The sequence below is a fragment of the Musca autumnalis genome, unplaced genomic scaffold, assembly GCF_047663935.1.
Source record: "Musca autumnalis isolate F117 unplaced genomic scaffold, ASM4766393v1 scaffold_4, whole genome shotgun sequence".
Lineage (NCBI taxonomy): Eukaryota > Metazoa > Arthropoda > Insecta > Diptera > Muscidae > Musca > Musca autumnalis.
In genome coordinates, this window is record NW_027411977.1 from 61,551,526 (window position 1) to 61,571,004 (window position 19,479).

The following is a 19,479-nucleotide window of genomic DNA, read 5'->3' on the forward strand; positions in this document are numbered from 1 at the left end:
TAACTGGGACGCGCATTAGGATATTTCGAAAAACCAATTATAGGATTAAAGAACTCGCGATTTCGCATAATCTGATATGTATATTGAGTATGTAGCCCACACAGCAGCAGAGTAATCTACTGCCAAAGGCCAAAATTTAGTGCGATATTTTTTCTAAAAAACCTATTTTTTGGGTACAGTATTTACAATATCGTTTTGAGTGTGCTGGTACCCCGCGATATTTTAGTTTTTCGACGATCCGGATCATATGAATCACAGATCGTAAAAATCCATCTACTAGAACGGCGGAAATGGCTACTGCAAAAATTGAAAAATTTGCAAAAAATGTTTTTCAAAATATCGCTGACTAATTCGGGTTTTATGTGGATCGTTTCCATTTCAATGAAGAAAGTGAATCATCACTCGCGTTTGTGCGAAAACAGCGGTTTGAAAAATTTAGTGCCATGGGAGCTGTATCCGACTTATCCAAAAAATACTGTGTGATGCTACATCCACGGTTCTTGATGGATTTTATTGAAATATGTTTAGATCGATGTATTTTTTCACGGTTGATAGTGAAATCGGATGCGCATAAAAAGTGTATGCACTTTGTGTAAAATATAAGCGTAATACAGTTTGTTGCACACTAAACTGCTGACGATGCTACATCTTAGCGGCCAAAGTAAATCCTGGCAAATGTGTACAAATTAAAAGAGAAGAATTCGCTGTATTGGTAAACCGCATGCGCATCAAGTGATTTTGAGGATTTCGCGATTTACACGCATTTCAAAATGAACATTACCCGATACAATTTTATTTCAAGATTATACCCCATTTAAAGGAACCCAACATTTATTTGAAAGATATCCATATCTTCTGCTAGATGTTAGAGTGTTTTCGAGAAGTGATTAGAATAAAAAATGTGATTTATTGCGTGGAATTTAACTAAAATATAAGAAAAACTCCGACCTATTTTTCTTACATTTTGTTCAACTAACTCACAAATTAAATTTTAATAAATATTTTCTCTTACAAAAATTTTATAAATTTCCTCAATATATTTTTTGTTTTTTGCTATAATATGCAAACCGCTAAACGGATTTGTATAGTTTTGGTTTCATTTAAATCTTCGCGATGTTTAGATTACGTACATATTTTTTATATATTTTTCAGATGCATAAACAGCTTGAATTTTATTAGAACAAGTTGTAAACTACCAATTGTTTTGAATGCTTTCCTAATTTCCGCGAAAATTTACAACTTTTTCACTAAAGTTATGGGACCTCAGTAAACATATAGTATGTAGGGAGCCCCTAATTAAGAGAGTTTCTCAATACAATGATTAGAGTTTTTTAAAGATTTTTTCTTTTTATCAGAATTGAAACCGCCATAACTTTTGCGCGCAACAACCAAAATTAGTATCTCGAACAGATTTAAGAATGGGATTTTTTTCCCAATCTATGTACCAAAAATATTTCATGTAGCTTAAAAAAAATTTTTTAATTTTTTTTTTTATGGAAAACTAAAAAATTTTGTCTTTTCTTCATATACACTTTCACACGGCAAAATGTGCCTCATCGAAATAATGGTTTTAGACCCCAAGTATGTTTGGACGAAATGTGTTTCAGACAATTTGAGTTGATTTAGCAATGTCCGTCTGTCTGTCTGGCTGGCTGGTGCGCACGATAACTCTCGAACGGAACAACCGATTCGGTCCAAAATTTGGCTTTCTTAATATTTTGTCCAAATTAAGTTTAAGTTCGAATATGGGTTACATCGGTCAACTCCTTCAGGTACCTTCCCCACAAAAGTTCGGAAATGTTCGGAAAATTTGTGCGCACGATAACTCTTGAAGGAAGTAACCGATTTGGTCCATACTTTGCACATCGTGAAATGTCTACCAAACTTACATGAGGTTCCAATATGGACCCAATCGGTCCACGCCTTCGGGTACCTCTCACACAAAATTTCGGAAAAGTTCAGTTTAGGACCTGCTCTCGAATCGTTTTGATTTTTGTTGTAACAACTGGTATTCACTGCTCCCCATACGACGGTATAAGTTTTATCAGGGGAAATTCCATACTTCCTGAGAAAATAACCTGAAAGGTACAAAAAGCCAATATAACACCGTGTGTAGTGAGTGGAGCGCAAGATAACTCTTGAACGAATCCGTCAATTCGGTCCAAAATGTGGCCTTCGTAATATTTTGTGCAAACTTAGTTTAAGTTCGAAGATAAGCCATATCGGTCCATTCAGGTAACTCCCCCACAAAAGTTCAAAAATGTTCGGAAAAATTGTGTGCACTACAACTCTTGATGGGAGTGACGGAGTTGGTTCATACTTTACACATCCTAATATACCAGGTTGAATATTGAATATATTTGTCCACTCCTTCGGGTACCTCCCACACAAAATTTTGGATGAATTCGCTGTAAGACATGTTCTCGAATCACTTCGATTTTTGCATTCGCTGCCTTAATTACGGCAGTAAAAGTTTTTCAGGGGCAAGTTCATACTTCTTGAGAAAACAGACCGAAAGCTGTAAAACCCCCTATGGCACTATAAGTAGTGTCTGGAGTGCTCGAACTAAATTCTGCGGTCGTCCACACTTTGGATATTGTAATATTCCTTCGAATATTAGATGAAATTTGAAGGTGGTGCTTATAGGTCCACTCATTTCGGTACCTCCCCCACAAAAGTTCGAAAATATTCGCTAAAATGGTACGATCGATTTCTCATAGACGCAGCAACAGATCTGGTCCAAACTTTGGATCTCTAAATATGGTCGAAACTTAGTTTATATTCAAAATTTGGGTCCTATCTGTCCAATCCTTGTGATACAACCCACACAAATGTTCAACATTTTTGTGTGGTTCGAGGAACCTTTGGACATTTTTACCGAAGGGTTTCTTAGGGGGTATAAACTTTTTACCTAAAACTTTTCGGTACAGGTCCACATCTTCATAAAGCCCCCATAGAAGGGTACACCCCCGAGCTTCTCTATTTTGAGATTTTAAGCTACATAATTCAACCGAAATAACTGAAACTTGGTATTTAGTATTCGCTAAAGGTAAACAACATTATTACACGTACGAAATACCCCTTGAAAAAATCAGACAGTAGAATATATCCACGTTTTGATATAGCACACACGCCATTTTTTACAGATTTTAGTCACATTTGTCCATCTAATTGTTTGCTAATTGAAATTTTGTGTTCCCAGAAGGTAGAAATCTACATCGGGTACTACCAAATTTTATGAATTTCTAAGGTTTTTGTCAAATTTTTGAACTGAGATTGTCGCAATTTAATATTGTGTGTTGCCAGAGGATACAACAAGTTAATTCGGAAATTTGTAGATATTGGACCATGTTTTGGTATGAACATAGATTGCGCCCCATATGAGTTCCATTAAAGGGAGTATTGTCAGTTAAGATATTCTGTTCTTGCAAGAAACCAAAGGAAGAGCTTAGAACTTTAATAAACGAGAGGAAACTAGTTGTTCCCATTTGCTGTTATATACATGCAAACAAAGACACAAATCGACAAAAAAAATTTTCCACTCGATTTCACTCCACTCAATTTCGAAAATTTTAACACCCACTTTATTTTTCAACAAGGACAATTCGCGAGCGCCGGCACATAAAACCAAAGAGTGAGGAGCAAACTTCTTGTAAAACTCGTACTGTAAGCGGCGGGTACGTTTAATCAATTTGCTGCACTAAGATCGATCGTACGTACGTCCCACACACTAAATGATATATTCAATCTGTCAGAAAGTGGTCAATTTGGATTGTTGTTTTTGATCTGTTGACATCCATGTAGTCTTAACATTACATTTGCCAATATGCCTAATTCTAGTGCTGCTAACTACCATGTTTTAGCAAATGCTCACTGATTGTATTGTTTATAGTCGTAGTTTTCTACCTTTGGTGGCAAATATTACGACATACCATCTACCAAACACACTTTCAATTACACTAACTTTTCCAGAGACAAAAACTCTAAAACTTATTCCAACGATCGAAAGCACTTGGCCATACAGATTAAACTCACCACCCCTGCTAATTGTTATCTAACCCTAAATTACGGATGTGACATTTTCGACAATGGTTTATTAACAAAGTTTTCACTGAACATGGAAAAGTTTTCTTTTGTGAATTCCAGAAGCAAACATCACATATCTTATGGTAAAACTAAAGAGTTTGGTATTTTTTCTACTAGAAAGATGTCGTTGTTTGTTTGTAAATCACAATCAATAAATTACCAACAAAATACATAAGAACTTTCAACAATCTCATAAAACAATTGCCAAATAGTTTTAGCATGACCATCACCAGTACCAACTACCAAGCAACTAAACTATTGTACATATCCTACAGCCACTTGAGATATTTCATTTTCAATTTTGTGATATCAGCATAAATTGTTAACACAAACACACACAAATCAGGGAGTACAAACAAGAAAGGACATAAAGAAAGAAAAAAAATTGTCATAAAATTTTCTAAAATCACCAGATTGTGAATTAGATACTGTGTGGGTTATAAATATAAGTTTCTTAACAAATTTAAACCAAAGCAAACAAAAAAGAAATAAGTCGTCTTTGTTGAAAATTATATACACACAACCTAGGTTGGTAAAAAGGCAAACAAAGATACCAGCAATAGTGAAATAGAAAAAAGGAACAGCATTTTAGAAGTTGACAATAGAAGTTTTGGGTACCACCAGGTCTACAAGCAGTGTGAATTTTCAAAGCGGTCCACCCCCATTTCCCTCAATGGGCTTCTGACATAGCACCAACTTTGACGCCCAGTTATATGGTGGCCAAATGTGGAAAAGTGCATGGATATGTTAACTAAAATTGCAAGTTGTATAAAAAAAAAACTAAAAACTAAAGAGGGTTGCCGCGTAAAAAATCCGAAATAGTTTTTATACCATCAGCATTTATGCTAACGAGGGTATATGAGTAAAGAATAAAAAATTTAGATTCCATGATACCAAGGTTTGTACTATTATAATACGCGAACTATTGTAGTTTCCCAGTAACTGTGACTATTACTGGATCAAATTAACTGTTTTTGAACAAAGCTTAAAAATTTAACAAAAAAATTTAATTTTCGTGGAAGTTATGACCGCGTAAATGAATAAACATAGGCAAAAACACCTTGAAGCTATCGAGGTATTTTACATTGCTATTGCGATTGCTGGTTAAACCAGTCAAATGACGTACATCTGTCCTATGTAAAAGTAGAAGAATAGTAGAAGAATTACACTTCTAATGTATTCTTTTCAAAATTTCCACTACATCCACCTTCTATGGATGCTGACATTTTGAAGCCGGATTTTAGGTGTTTTTTGTATTTTTGATTTAACTAGGACGCGCACTCGTGTATTTCAAAAAACCAATCATGAGAAAACAGCCCGAAAGTTGTAAAAAACCCCTATGGTATCATAATAGTGGCTGGAGTGCTCGAACCGAATACTGCGTTCGTCCACACTTTGGATATTATAATATTTCTTCGAATATTAGATGAAAGTCGAAGATGGTGTTTATAGGTCCACTCCTTCGAGATACCTCCCCCACAAAAGTTCGAAAATATTCGCTAAATGGTACGCCGTAGACGTAGCAACCGATTTGGCCCAAACTTTTGATTTCTAAATATTGTCGAAACTTAGTTTATGTTCAAATTTGGGCCCTATCTGTCCAATCCATGTGGTCTGTTCGAGGATCCTTTGGACATTTTTTCCGAAGGTTTTCCAGCGATATTATGTTCTTCGTACGCTAATGTGATAAAAAGAACCCTATCTATCGTTATCCCCGCAAATTTTTGAGCTTTGATCCTATATATACTTTTGTCGGTTCATACGCCCAAAATTTTGAAACCCCCCTGAATACATAAGTTTTTTTATACCCTCAGCCTTTAGGCTAAGGAGGGTATATACACTTTGATACGATGAAAATGTGCCTCATCGAAATAATGGTTTAAGACCCCAAGTATGTTTGGACGACAATTTGGAGTCGATCTGGCCATGTCCGTCCGTCTGTCTGTCTGTCCTGCTGGCTGGAGCGCACGATAACTCTCGAACGGATAAACCAATTCGGTTCAAATTTTGGCTTTAGTAATATTTTGCCCAAACTAAGTTCGAAGATGAGCTACATCGGTCCACTCCTTCCGGTACCTTCCCCACAAAAGTTCGAAAATGTTCGGAAAGTTTGTGCGCACGATAACTCTTGAAGGGAGTAACCGGTTTGGTCCATACTTTGCCCATCGTGAAATTTGTACTACACTTAGATAAGGTTCCAATATGGACTCAATCGGTCCACTCCTTCGGGTACCTCCCACACAAAATTTCGGAAAAGTTCAGTTTAGGGCCATCTCTCGAATCGCTTTGATTTTTGTTTAAGCAACTTGTATTCACTGCCCTCCATACGACGGTACAAGTTTCATCAGGGGCAAGTTCACACTTCTGAGAAAATAGGCTGAAAGTTGCAAAAAACCCCTATGACACCGTGTGAAGTGGTTGGAGCGCAAGATAACTCTCGAACGGATCTGCCGATACGATTCAAAATTTGGTCTTATTAATATTTAGTCCAAACATAGCTTAAGTTCGAAGATAAGCCATATCGGTCCACTCCTTCAGGTACCTCCCCCATAAAAGTTCAAAAATGTTCGGAAAAATTGTTCGCATGGTAACTCTTGAAGGGAGTCGCCGAATTGGTCCATACTTTACACATCCTAATATATCTACCAGATATAGATCAGGTTCAAATATGGACTATATTTGTCCACTCCACCCGGTACCTCCCACACAAAATTTCGGATAAGTTCACTTTAAGACCTGATATTGCATCACTTTGATTCACTTTGAAGCAATTTGCATTCGCTGCCTCAATTACGATGGTAAAAGTATTTTCAGGGGCAAGTACATACTTCTTGAGCAAACAGCCCGAAGGGTGTAAAAACCCCTATGGCGCCATATGTAGTGGCTGGAGATCCATTCTTTTTAGTATCTCCTCCGCAAAACTTTTGATCTTTTATCAACATTTTTGTCGGTTCAAACGCCCAACATTTTTGGGACAAATTTGTTTCAATATACACAGGCTGAGATATTATCACTGTTGGCAAAGCCGACTGATACTTTTTTTACTTGTTTCCCTTTCAGTTAAAATTACCTTAGTGTTAGCAGGTTCACCCAAAACTGAAATAAAACACTATAGGTTAATTTTTTGAGTAGATAAAATTACAACGTTCTAATTGGGACTACTACAAACACAGTTGGGACACAACTTCACATTTTTGGAAATATTTTTGAACCTTTCTAGGGCACTATGGACTTTATACTCGCAGGAACTACTAGCTATTAAAATTTCAACACGATCTGTAAGGTGACCGTAAATCGGAATCAGTTGCAAAAGTGCTAAATTTTTGTGAAGGAGGTACCCGAAAGTATAGACCGATATAGTCCATCTTGATTTAAATGTGAGAGAAATAGTAGGATGATGTTAGTCACTGCTTTTTGATTGTTGCGAGATTTTAGAGATTTTGGACGCTTATTTTAGGAAGTATGAATTTGCCCACGAAGATTATTATATCATTACGATCAAGACAATGTGAACATTTTAATACGATTATCCTCCAGGGATGCCAAGTTGGTGGCTTTCCCTCTACTTGTTGTGATTTTTCACGTACAAAAACCACTGTTTTACCTCAGAACAGTTGGCATCCCTGCCCTAAACTTCATTTAAACATAATTCTGAATTTTGTTGTAGAGGCATCCAATGACACCCAATTCTGGAACAACCTGCAGAAAAAGGGTCAATATAATGTGCAACGTATAGACCAGATCATTTCTGGTATTCTATGGACAGAAGATGACTTCCGGAGGATTTCTTAAGATGACACCTTGGACGACGCTGTTATAGACAATAGAAGATCATCTGTGGTATTCCATGGACAAGAGAAGACTTCCTGAGGTCATCTAAAAAGTTAGAAAACACCTTAAGGTCTTCTATGAGAAGCAGAATATATATTTTGCTGTTTTTGGGAAGACTTTTATAGATGACAGAAGACCTCTTTCATTACCTATAGAAAACACAAGGCATTTTGAGGTCTTCTGTACAAAACAAATAGACGTCTTAAGGACTGCTCTAAATAACAGTAACCAACTTCTGGTCTTCTATAGACAAGAGAAGATCTCTTCCGGTTTTCTATGGACAACAGATTATCACTTGTGAACATCTAGAGACAACAAAGGATCCCTTGAGATCTTCTGTAGAAATCAAACGACAAATTGTGTTCACCTATAGGGCACCAGATGTCTTCAAGAGGTCTTCTGATAACAAATACCTTTAGAGGTCACTTGTGATTTTCATTTGACAACACATACCTTTTGCTGCCACTCCTATTATACTGGACAACAGAAGATCTCCTTAGCTCATCTCAAAATATCAAGGAACCCGCACACAACAGAGATCTCCTTAGGTCTTCTCAAGATATCAAGGAACCTGCACAGAACAGAAGATCTCTTAATGTCACCTATAGAAAGCAGAGTTCCTCTTGAGGTCATTTGCAGACAACAAAAGACACCTCGTGAGGTCGTCTACAGACAAAAAGTATCATTTATTGCTATCTATAGACAACAATTTGTTAATAATTGTTCCGCAAACTTCCCAGACGGGACATGGAAGACTTATCTCATATCAATGAGTGCACCCCGATTCATATTAGCTCGATGATATAGGACCTACTGTTTATCACCGAGTCCGAACGGCGCACAGTGGTTCCGAATCGTCAAAACTACGTAAATTTTGAACGGATAGAGATATTTTCATAATTATTTTTTGTTAGATAGATAACACTTTCCGACAGATAACGCTTTTCGACAAATAAAAAGCCACCAAATTCGGTCCAGCGCACTGTGGTCGAAACCACTGATCTAGCGGCGCGAAATATATAACTTGCAAACGAATTGAGATACGTTACTGAAATTATGCACAAACTCAGCCTGTATCTGTGAGTAATAATGGGCCAAATATGAACAATATCGGTTAATGTTTTGATATAGCCCACATATAACGGTACCTTCCGATTTTCGGTATTTGGAGGATTTAAGGCACATTTTTGTAGCATATAAGCTGTAATTTGGTACTTAGGGCTCCTAGTGGTCACAAAATATTTCCACCAAAAATGAAGGACATAGGTGCACGTTTTGATATAGACCCCATGTAACCGTACCTCCCGATTTAAGGTATTTTGAATATCATGACCACATTTTTAAACCGACTTGGCTGTAATTTTGCATTCCGTGTTCTCACTGCATATATAATCTTCTTAAAAACATTTTCAATACGGATTTATGTTTCGATGTAGCCCCTTTTATGGTACCCCCGATTCGTTGAATTTTTACTTATTATCTCATATTGTGTCTAGATATATACGTGCCTTATTAATCTCCCCTTCCAAAGTCATTACCTAAATGCTTAAGTGACCACTGTTCCCAGTTTAGCCTGTATGAATGTTAATTATATCCTCGCGAGTCATTGGCGCTATTAATAAAGTTTCAATGAAGTCAACTAAATTCGTATGAATACTGATATGCATAAGGGTGTGCCGAGTAGTGTGAATAATAAATTGCAGGCTTATTTACGTGAACATTATGTCACGTTACAGTGCATCGTCGAATTAACGGGTTTGGACGCCAAGTATGCCCGAATGCATCCAAATCAGCTGCAAATATTTGACGTTTTGAGCCCTCAATAAATTAAAAGTCTCCTTACAGAAATATGCTTACATTTGAACATTTTTTGGTACAAAGTTCATGCGAATCATGCAGATTAGCTTTAAATTGGACCTATTCCAAAAAATCTGAAAACAATAAAAATAAATAATTTTTGCGATAAAATGGACTTTGGTTTCATGAAATTAGGTTCAGTAGTATTTGGAAGTATTGGACGTGGTCATCTGTTCTCATGATATAACATTTTTATAAAAAAGAGTGGGTTTGCTCTGGTATTTTGGCTCCAAATAAGTACCTAGGGTCGGAGACACAACACCATTGTCTCCCAAAATTATTGCTCAAACAGATATGTTCACAAGTTTTGCAAATATAGCGTTTAAATAAAAGTGCGCGGAGAAGGTGTGCGTCCACCTCTTCCGAAATTCATTAAAAATACATTAACATGGCAAACCTCGAACATTGAAATTCCATGAACACCGGTTGAGTAGTTTTGGAGATATAACATATTTAAAAAAAGTCGGGTCTTTAGGCCCCAAAGAAGTGCCTAGATTCTGAGATACAACCACATTTTTCTCACAAATTAATATTTAAGTCAATACGTCCAAAAATATTCCACAATAGCGTTTTTAATAATGGGTACCCCACCTCCCTCAGAAACTCATCAAAATATATTTTTTATTTGATATGGGACCCACTTTTTTGCATTACACTGCGGGGTATTTTAGCCACCGTTGTTATATGTGATTCTATATTTAAAAAAAAAAATCACGAAGAATTCTCAGTAAGTTTCATGATTTTTTTTATGTTGTTTCTTAAAGTTTGTTAGTCCCGTCGCTGTTACATTTTATACCCTACACCACTATGTGGAGTTTGTTTTGGTAAAAATTCATGTAACACCGCGAAATATTCGTCGGAGACCCCCAATGTGGTATACCAATCTTCATATCTCGAAGAGATAAAGCGATTTTGAGATGTGTGTCCGTCTGTCCGTCGGTGTGTCCGTCTGTCCATTATAAATTGTAATCAAACTCCAGGCCGCAATTATGGACCGATCGTCACGAAATTTGGTATGGAGGTCGGTTTCACATCAGAATAGATCGCTATTTTAATTGGTGATGATCGTGAAATATTTAGCGAGTGAAATGGACCAAAAACATAATTTTTATCCGATTTTGCAATAAGGTATATGACAAAGAAGAAGCTTGCAATTTGAGATCGTGATCAGATAATATTTAGAGGGCTAAATGGACCTTTTGTCTGAAAATTTTTAATATACAGCTTATATCTTTATTCTTGGAAGATATATTCCGGGCGAGTAAGCTATACTTGGAAGAGGAACCCTTGACCTTTCTATTGATTTCAATTTTGTTTGTGTACATGATAAGATAACAGAGTTACAGCCTAATATACCCAGTTATTTGTTTGTAGTGTTATCATAATCACGCTAGAGTTCGCAATTATAGCCCAATAATCACGAAATTTTGCACGAGGTAAAAGTTTAGGTAGAAGAAGATGCTTACACTTTTGGATGATGATCTGATATTATTTAGCGGGTGAAATGGACCATTACTTTTGTATGAAAAATACAAAAAAAAAATATTTTTGGTCTATATTTTATTTCCTAGAGGCATATGCCAGCAAAGTAGACTACATATGGTCTCCGCAAAAAGGTCAGCGAAATTGTAGATTTTATGAGTCGGAAAAACATTATGATCGCCACGTTGTGATGGTTACGACGTTTTGCGGAAGGATCGCACAAGAAGCGGAGGAGGAGGACTTGCATTCCTGATACGCCAGTCTGTCCAGTACAGACCTATCTCGCTTGAGCTTGTCTCTAGTGACCCATACATGGAATGCATGGGGGTAGCAGTAAAGTGTGGTACTGCCGAGGTAGAGCTGCTTAATGTGTACATACCGCCGATGAATTGCTGTGCCCGGCGTTATATTCCCGATATTAGTTCGCTTTTAGAGGGCAATAACTGTCTGGTGCTAGGGGACTTCAATGCTCATCACGAGCTTTGGTATTCCGTCCTAGGTAATGACCAGAGGGGTACAGCGCTGGCTGAGCAAATTGATAGCTCCACGTTTTGCACGGTGAATGAAGACGCTCCTACGAGGATTAGAGGAGACTGCCACAGCTCGCCAGATATTGTGTCACCATTCTGTCACCAGGTCTGATAAATGACGTATTCTGGCAATCCGTCATTTCCCTTAGCTCAGACCGCCTCCCTATCATCTCCGTAAACAGACCACCCGGTTTCATAACTTCTGAACGCCGTACTTTCCTGAACCATGGGAAAGCTGATTGGCAAGGGTTCAGAGAATTTATCAATTACCGCTTCAGAGAATTGCCTACTCCCTCAGATCCTCGGGTAGCTGAGAAAACTTTTCGGGACATCATCACTGCAGCAGCCGCTCGATAAATACCTGCTGGTCGAATACCCGAAATAAGACCAAATTTCCCAGCAGAGGCGAAGAGACTAGCAAATGAGCGTGATGAGCTTCGTCGTACGAACCCTGAAGACCCAAGTGTTAGAGAGCATACTCTTGAAGTCAACAGGTTAGTAGGCGAACGTAAGCGGAAAAAGTGGCTAGACCACCTGAAGCAATGCAACATTGGTGCAGGATTAAGTAAATTGTGGACAACGGTTAAATCACCCTCGAATCCTTAAAAGAAGGATGACAGAACAGCAGTTACTTTCAATGGCTTGACAGTAACTGACCCAAAGAGGTGCGTGTGTTATTTTAACTGGCAGTTCATAGAGCACCCCGAGAGTGATAGTGCGAAGAGAGGTGTGCTACGCCGTATAAGAAGAGCCCTTCCAGCCGCGGAGGTACCACCACAATTTACGATGAGCTTTGTTGCAGATGCCATCCGAAATGCGATATCAACCAAAGCGTTGGGCCCACACCGAATATCGATGGTAACGCTTAAGCAACTGGATGAACCTGGAGTTGAGTATTTAACAAGTGTCCCCAACCTATTGTTAGCCACCCATATCATGCCAGAAGCCTGGAAAGTTGGCAGGGTGGTCCCGTTACTTAAGCCTGGCAAGGATGCCAGCAGAGGTGATTCGTACAGGCTGATTTCGCAAAGATCCTAGAGACACTACTCCTCCCCACTATGAGAAGGTGTTTTCCAGTTGCCCAACATCAAAATGGATTTCGGAAAATGCATAGTACTACAATGGCATTATAGATGCCATATCCACACATATCAGTAGAGGACTGAACCAGAAAAGGCCGTGCGACCGAACAGTTATGGTGGCTCTTGACCTATCAATGGCTTTCGATACCGTCAACCATACCAAGCTGTTCGAGGATATAGAGAACTGATTCCGACCACTAACTACCCCAAAATACGGGGTCTAACGTTCGATAGAATGTTTAAGTCGTCCGCGCATGCCACAGCTATTTGCGATAAGATCAGAATTAGAAACAAGGTGCTCAAGTCGCTGGCCGACAGCACTTGTGGAGCTGACAAAGAAACCTTGTTGACCACCTACAATGCAATAGACCGATCTGTGGTAAGCTATGTGGCGTCAGCGTGGTCTGCAAATGTTAGCACTACGCAGTAGAAGAAGATTCAAACCTGCCAGTGGACCATCTTCATGAGGAGACGAAGATTTTACCGGTGCGTCAACACAATAAAATGTTGTCGATGCAGTACATGCTTGTGTGTTATCGCAGTGAGCATCCCTGCCAAGATTTAATGGACAGGCTTCCTCCACCCAGGCACGTGAGAAGAGATATTCATGATCTAGAGAGAGAGGTCCAAACGTATAAAAGAGTACCTCTAGACCAACGAGCATTCACACTGACATGGTTGCGCAGGCAATACAGAGATACAGTGTGAATGCCGTACTTGGACACCACCTCCCATCCATCGCAGCAGAAGAACGTCAGCTGCCAAGGCAAACGCGAGTGATTTTAGCCCAGTTAAGATCCGGACATGGAGACGCCTCAATTCGTATTGGGCCCGAATTGACGCCACGATACCCAACAACTGCCCAGCATGTGGATTGGGACCAAACGATACACTCCATTTGTTTAGCTGCCCAGCTAACCCCACTCACCTGTCTCCTGATTTCCTATGGACGCAACTAGTCCAGGTTGCAGAATTCTTGAATCTGGATACAGAGGAACCTGATACCTGAAATAATAATACACTAACGAACACATTTGCGTTGCTAAAACAACAACATATGGAAATAGAACTACTGATCTTTCCCCTGATGCAAATTGCAATCACGTGTCTGCTAGATAACGGGCCTACTGCTTAATATATAATGTGCTTTGTGTAGAGAACCACATTTTCCTATTCCCAGTTTTTGCATTATTGCAAATTACATGGTGCCCTAACATTTTAATTGTCCAATTGGATTTTTATACATACATTGTAGCATGGGTCGCTTTGCCACCTTTTTGCAAAACGATTCCCCAGCCCTGCAAAATCAAATTTTTAACGGTGGCAACATATCATTCTGTAAGGTTTGCGACATTTTCTGAGTATTTCAGCCATATAAAACTTCTCTACAAGTGGTGTCTTAGGGCACGCCGTTCGGACTCGGAGATAAGCTGTGGGTCCTATATCATTGAGCGAATATGAATCGGGGTACACTCACTCGTTTATATGAGTTAAGTCTCCCTTGTCCCTTCTGAGATGTTTGTGAAACAATTATTATTTAAGCTTTGTGTGATACGGTACCAGAAGCCACAAAGTTATTTCTTCCAATAAGTTTATTTGTTCCATAAAGAAATTTTGATTTGTGAAAAGCTAATTCCCAGTGGTAAAGGTGTAGGGTATCACATGGTCGGCCCGTCCGACTATAGCCTTTTCTTACTTGTTTCTATTACGTTCTTTGTTGTGAAATAATATTTCGTATACTGTGGCCTCTTTAGAAATTTTAATATTCGTTGCTTCTAAGCGTGTATGGCAAGCTGTTGTTTTGACATGGACATAAATCTTTGACAACTTCGACGGGCATTATTATGAAATATGATGGCCAAACATCAATTTTAGCAAATCACATAGACAGACAAGTTTTGAAACCAAAATACTCACACAATTGCATGTGTGGTGGAAGTATATCTCTTCTACCATCCAGCATCAAGTTGCAAGCATAAAGCACACACTAGGGTTATGATTATTTTACAAACTCATATCCCAGTATCATATTTTGATGAGCTTTTACCTAAGATTAGATCTTAATTATAAGGTGATTCGATAAAAAAGCTTCCGCATAAAAAGCTTTTAACGGTTTTATTTTTCATAACTTTGATCAATTTGTTGAAGTCACTGTGAGCAGAAATTTCGCTGAAAACATGCTTAAGGGTCACAGGACATAACCGCTTGTTTCTTACTAATTTTATCATCATATCATTACATATATATATTTTATGTCATATATGGCTTTATTCCATATATCGTAACAATTAAAAGAGATTTCTGCGTGACCTTTATCAATAATTGCAATAAAAGTCATTTTAGTGATTAATAGATAAAAGGTCGTTCGTTCGTGCAAGAGGAACTAATTTTTGGATATTTTTTATCCGTTTAAAGAATTTGATATATTCGACCTTTATGTTGTTACTGAAATGTTTGATTGATTCAAGCTCGAGGTCAACTTTAGAAATATTTTATTTATTTATTATCAATATTTCACAATTTCTTGAATTGCAACTTCAGGATGTGATCATAAATTCGTTTGATAATATTTTTTTACAAATATATAATTTGAAAGTGGTTTGTGCGGAACTTTTCTTAATACATAAATGGAATGAAAATTATTTTAGGTATTAATGGCAAAAGTTCATTCATTCCCGCTACTGGAAATCATTTTTGAGAAAAAAGGTCATAAAGCCATAACGCTAGTACACACATTTGTGCATATACTCGTCGTACTACACAAACATGCAGCCACACATACATACGAATGTATGTGTATGTGTGTTAAAAGACACAAATCCAAATGTCACATATCAGGCATGGAAAGCCAACGTCAACACCACTAACTGAAAACTGACTGCACTAAACATCAACAACTCTTCATTACCACAAGAGACAGCTGGATGAACAGGCGGACGGACGGACAGACGAACGAACGAATGGACGTACAGGACAGACAGTAAGTCAACGTCAAAAGCTATCTGAAACTATGCACACTTAAAACAGTAACACCAACTGCATCACCACCACCACCAACAGCAGCAACAACAAACAACAAAAGTAAAGTACCAAAATATCACAAAGGAATGTCATCAAAGAACTTTGCTTAAATTTAACGTAACGTAGTAAGCCTGCATAAAGATCGTCACGTGTGTATGTGTGTGTATCGATACACATTTGCAACCTAAGTGCATTTGTGGGTTTTTAATTTTTCACTTTAAACTCGTCCAAAACTTTTCATCAACATATCGGAACTAAGCGACAGCTTGTGGCAAACAACAAGTATGGCACCACCGCAAGTGGGCCATACTGCTGCCATTGCCACAATAACAGCAGCATCCACCCATCACCAACATTACCATCGCACAGGCGGCGGAGGCATAAGGGGAGTTGGGGGTTATGGTACAAAGTATCAGCAACAACATCATCTCATTCCTCTGCCAACAGGCAACAGTAGCAGCAACAGTCAACGTGAAACAGCATCAAAACGGCCGGATACCACGGTTTCAGTATCAACTATGTATACACAAGGTAAATCCAATAAAGTCATCAATACATACTGTATAATATGTTGTTGCATGTATGTGTGTGCTTCAAGGTGGTAGAGTATACCTTGAAGCACACACATACATGTGTAAATGCGGATAGTTAATAAAATTTACGTAGTTTAAAAATATGCAAATATTTACATGGATACACACATACATATAGGCATGTGGTGGAAGGTATATTAAGCTCTTTGGATGCCCCTTATATATGATGAATTTTAAAATATTTCAATTGGGTTCAACTTTTATAAAACAAAAAACTTTGTTTATATATTTTTTTAAAATGTAAGCCAACCACAGTTTCCGTGTTGACCCTAAATTATTTTTTTAGAATTTACATCGTCTGCTCCGTCGGAAAAGGTCGTAAGTCCACTTTTTTGGAAATCGCGTTTTTGTTACAGGATGATAGTACACGTCAAAACACGTCGTATGATACAAAGAAAATGGTAGTATGTTGCGTTTTTCTACATGTTTTGCCCTTGTCGGAAAAAGTCGTAAGTCCACAAAACGTACAAATTTGAGTACGAAAGGGTCGTAAGTCCACAGGAAAATGTATACTTTAAAAGAATACTACAGCTAATGTAGTTTAGATATAAAGTTTAACGACATCCATGGTTCGGGTGCAATGTAAAGAACTAGCCTACACCTTTGGATGATATTTGGCGGAGCCTTTGCACCAAACTTTTGAACGAAAATTTGATCATTTCTATATTGCAACGAAAATTTACATTTGAAATCTATTTTCCCCTATAAGCGAACTGATTATGAAAGATGGACTTCTGGCCTTTTCATTGATTCAAATTGGGATGCTGTAAGTTATAACGAGTGGTTTTCTTTAGGGCTGAGGTAAGCTCAGTCGCTGCCAGGGTCGACCTAAGGACATACAAACCTCAAGTAAAACACGAGTGTTTACGACTTTAATCTTTATTTCACACTCTTGGTGTTTGTTAAACGTATAATATATGTGAGGAAAATGGATGTGGTATCAGTAAATAGTAGGGTTCGTCTGTGTTGCGGTAGTTGTAGGTTCTGCAATCGCCTGTTATGGCTCGGCTCCACACTACTCTCGGCCCGGGGCAACCGGGTGGCTTTCGGCTCGGCAGTTGTAGGCTGTGGTGTTCGGGTTGCAGTCGGCTCGTTGGGTATGTGACTCGGCTCAGCGGTATACGGGTTGCAGTCGGCTCGTTGGCAATCCTCGGGTATGTGGCTCGGCTCTGTCGTATTCGGGTTGCTGTCGGCAGTCGTCGGGTGTGTGACTCGGCTCGGGTTGCTGTGGAGAAGAGATCGGTTAAAGGGAGCTGGCTAAGAGCATGGAGCTTGCTATGAGCTGGGAGCTTGCTAAGAGCTGTGAGCTTGCTAGGAGCGTGCTAAGCGCCGAGAGCTTGCTATGAGCTGGGAGCTTGCTAAGAGCTGTGAGCTTACTAAGAGCTGGGAGCTTGCTAAGAACTGTGAGCTTGCTAAGAGCTGGGAGCGTGCTAAGCGCTGAGAGCTTGCTAAGAGCTGGGAGCGTGCTAAGCGCTGAGAGCTTGCTATGAGCTGGGAGCTTGCTAAGAGCTGGGAGCGTGCTAAGCGCTGAGAGCTTGCTAAGAGCTGGATCGAATTGTGGCTAACTAGTATGGTAGACTGCGGACGAGCCACACGTCTATTCGTACTTTGTTCGGCTGGTCATCGACGACCTCGGTGAATAAAACCAGAATACATATTCGGGTAATCACACGAAGTTAATGAGAATTATTATTGAACGATGTCGTCGTTGACTGCATTGAACCTCACATATGCTATACGATGATTAGACAATATTGTGTATGGGGTAAAATTATAAGTTTGATACTGAAGGTATTATAAAAATCATGAGGTGGGATGCATATTAATGCTAAAGAAACGTAGGGATTGTATGAAACGGTCACGTTACAAAGTGTTTAAATACCTCATATATTGAAATATTGTAAAAAAAAACAAGATTTTTACTGTTCTGCTGTCGTATATATTACTTAACTTTATTAACTGGTAATTTGCGGTTTCTCTAGGGAAATTTATTCACATAACGAGATTAGTTTGTATTCTGAATTGAATAAAGTAATACCTTCTAACGGACGGGTAAGTGCAATGTTTATATTATTAAATGATTCTAAAATAATAATTGAGTGAAATGTTATTAAACTAAGAAGACATCATGGTTTTTGCTAACAAAGAGCAGTATAAATCTGGAATGGAATTAGGCGATGGTGCCATGGGTCTAGTTTCCTATGGTTTTCACGGTGATTCTGAAGATTCTACATGGTTTGCAGACAAAAACAAAAAAACCCCAAACGAGGAATATATACCAAATTTCAGCCATTTCTGATGAATATTGAGGCCACACCTTCAAAATACCGGAAATCGGGAGGTACCGTTCTATGAGGGCTATATGAGGTCGTCAATACCAAACATCCTAGAAGTAATAGAAAATTCTATACCAAATCACGAAGATCTATTTTTAAAATTGGTCATGTTTATACCGACTTAGAATTTTACTCTGATCAATCAATAATTTATAGGGTCTCCGCTGAATATATACTTATGTTACAAACTGAATGACAAATTTAATTATACCCTCCATATTATGGTGGAGGGTATAAAAATCATCAGAAATGTTGGTGTCGATATGCAATTTTAACATACCGCCAAATAACTGATGACTTGAGGCATGCCGACTGTGTCCACCTCCTTAAAATGTATCTTATATACCTGATGGAACTATAGCTATCGATATGTTGCCTTCTAATCTAAACACTTGCTTTCCAATAAGACCAACACACATTGTCTTTTATATATAAGATTTCACCCAAAAGTTTTGCTCCATTAAACCCGCTAATAATTATCTCATCACCATGTTATATTGCAAGCTTATTCTTAGTCTTAAACTCAAATCATTTTTAAAATTTCGCTCCGATCGGAATAATACTGCGATCTACAGCTACAAAGTCGGGTAAAAAATGTGTGTTTGGTCCATTTCACACCTTTCGATCATAACCAACATCTAATGGGGTCACTTCTGGTCGG

At 38.3% G+C, this 19,479-nt stretch overlaps 1 protein-coding gene across 1 annotated transcript in view; it reads left to right on the forward strand.

Moving 5' to 3' along the window:
- The first annotated feature begins 15,973 nt into the window (after positions 1 to 15,973).
- LOC141402440 (band 7 protein AGAP004871-like) overlaps positions 15,974 to 19,479 on the forward strand; it is a 115,594-nt gene continuing 112,088 nt past the window's right edge. Inside the window, exon 1 of the mRNA XM_073983723.1 lies at positions 15,974 to 16,420. Within this exon, the coding sequence (XP_073839824.1) occupies positions 16,174 to 16,420 (247 nt within the window). The 5' untranslated portion in view covers positions 15,974 to 16,173. The remainder of the gene's footprint in view (positions 16,421 to 19,479) is intronic.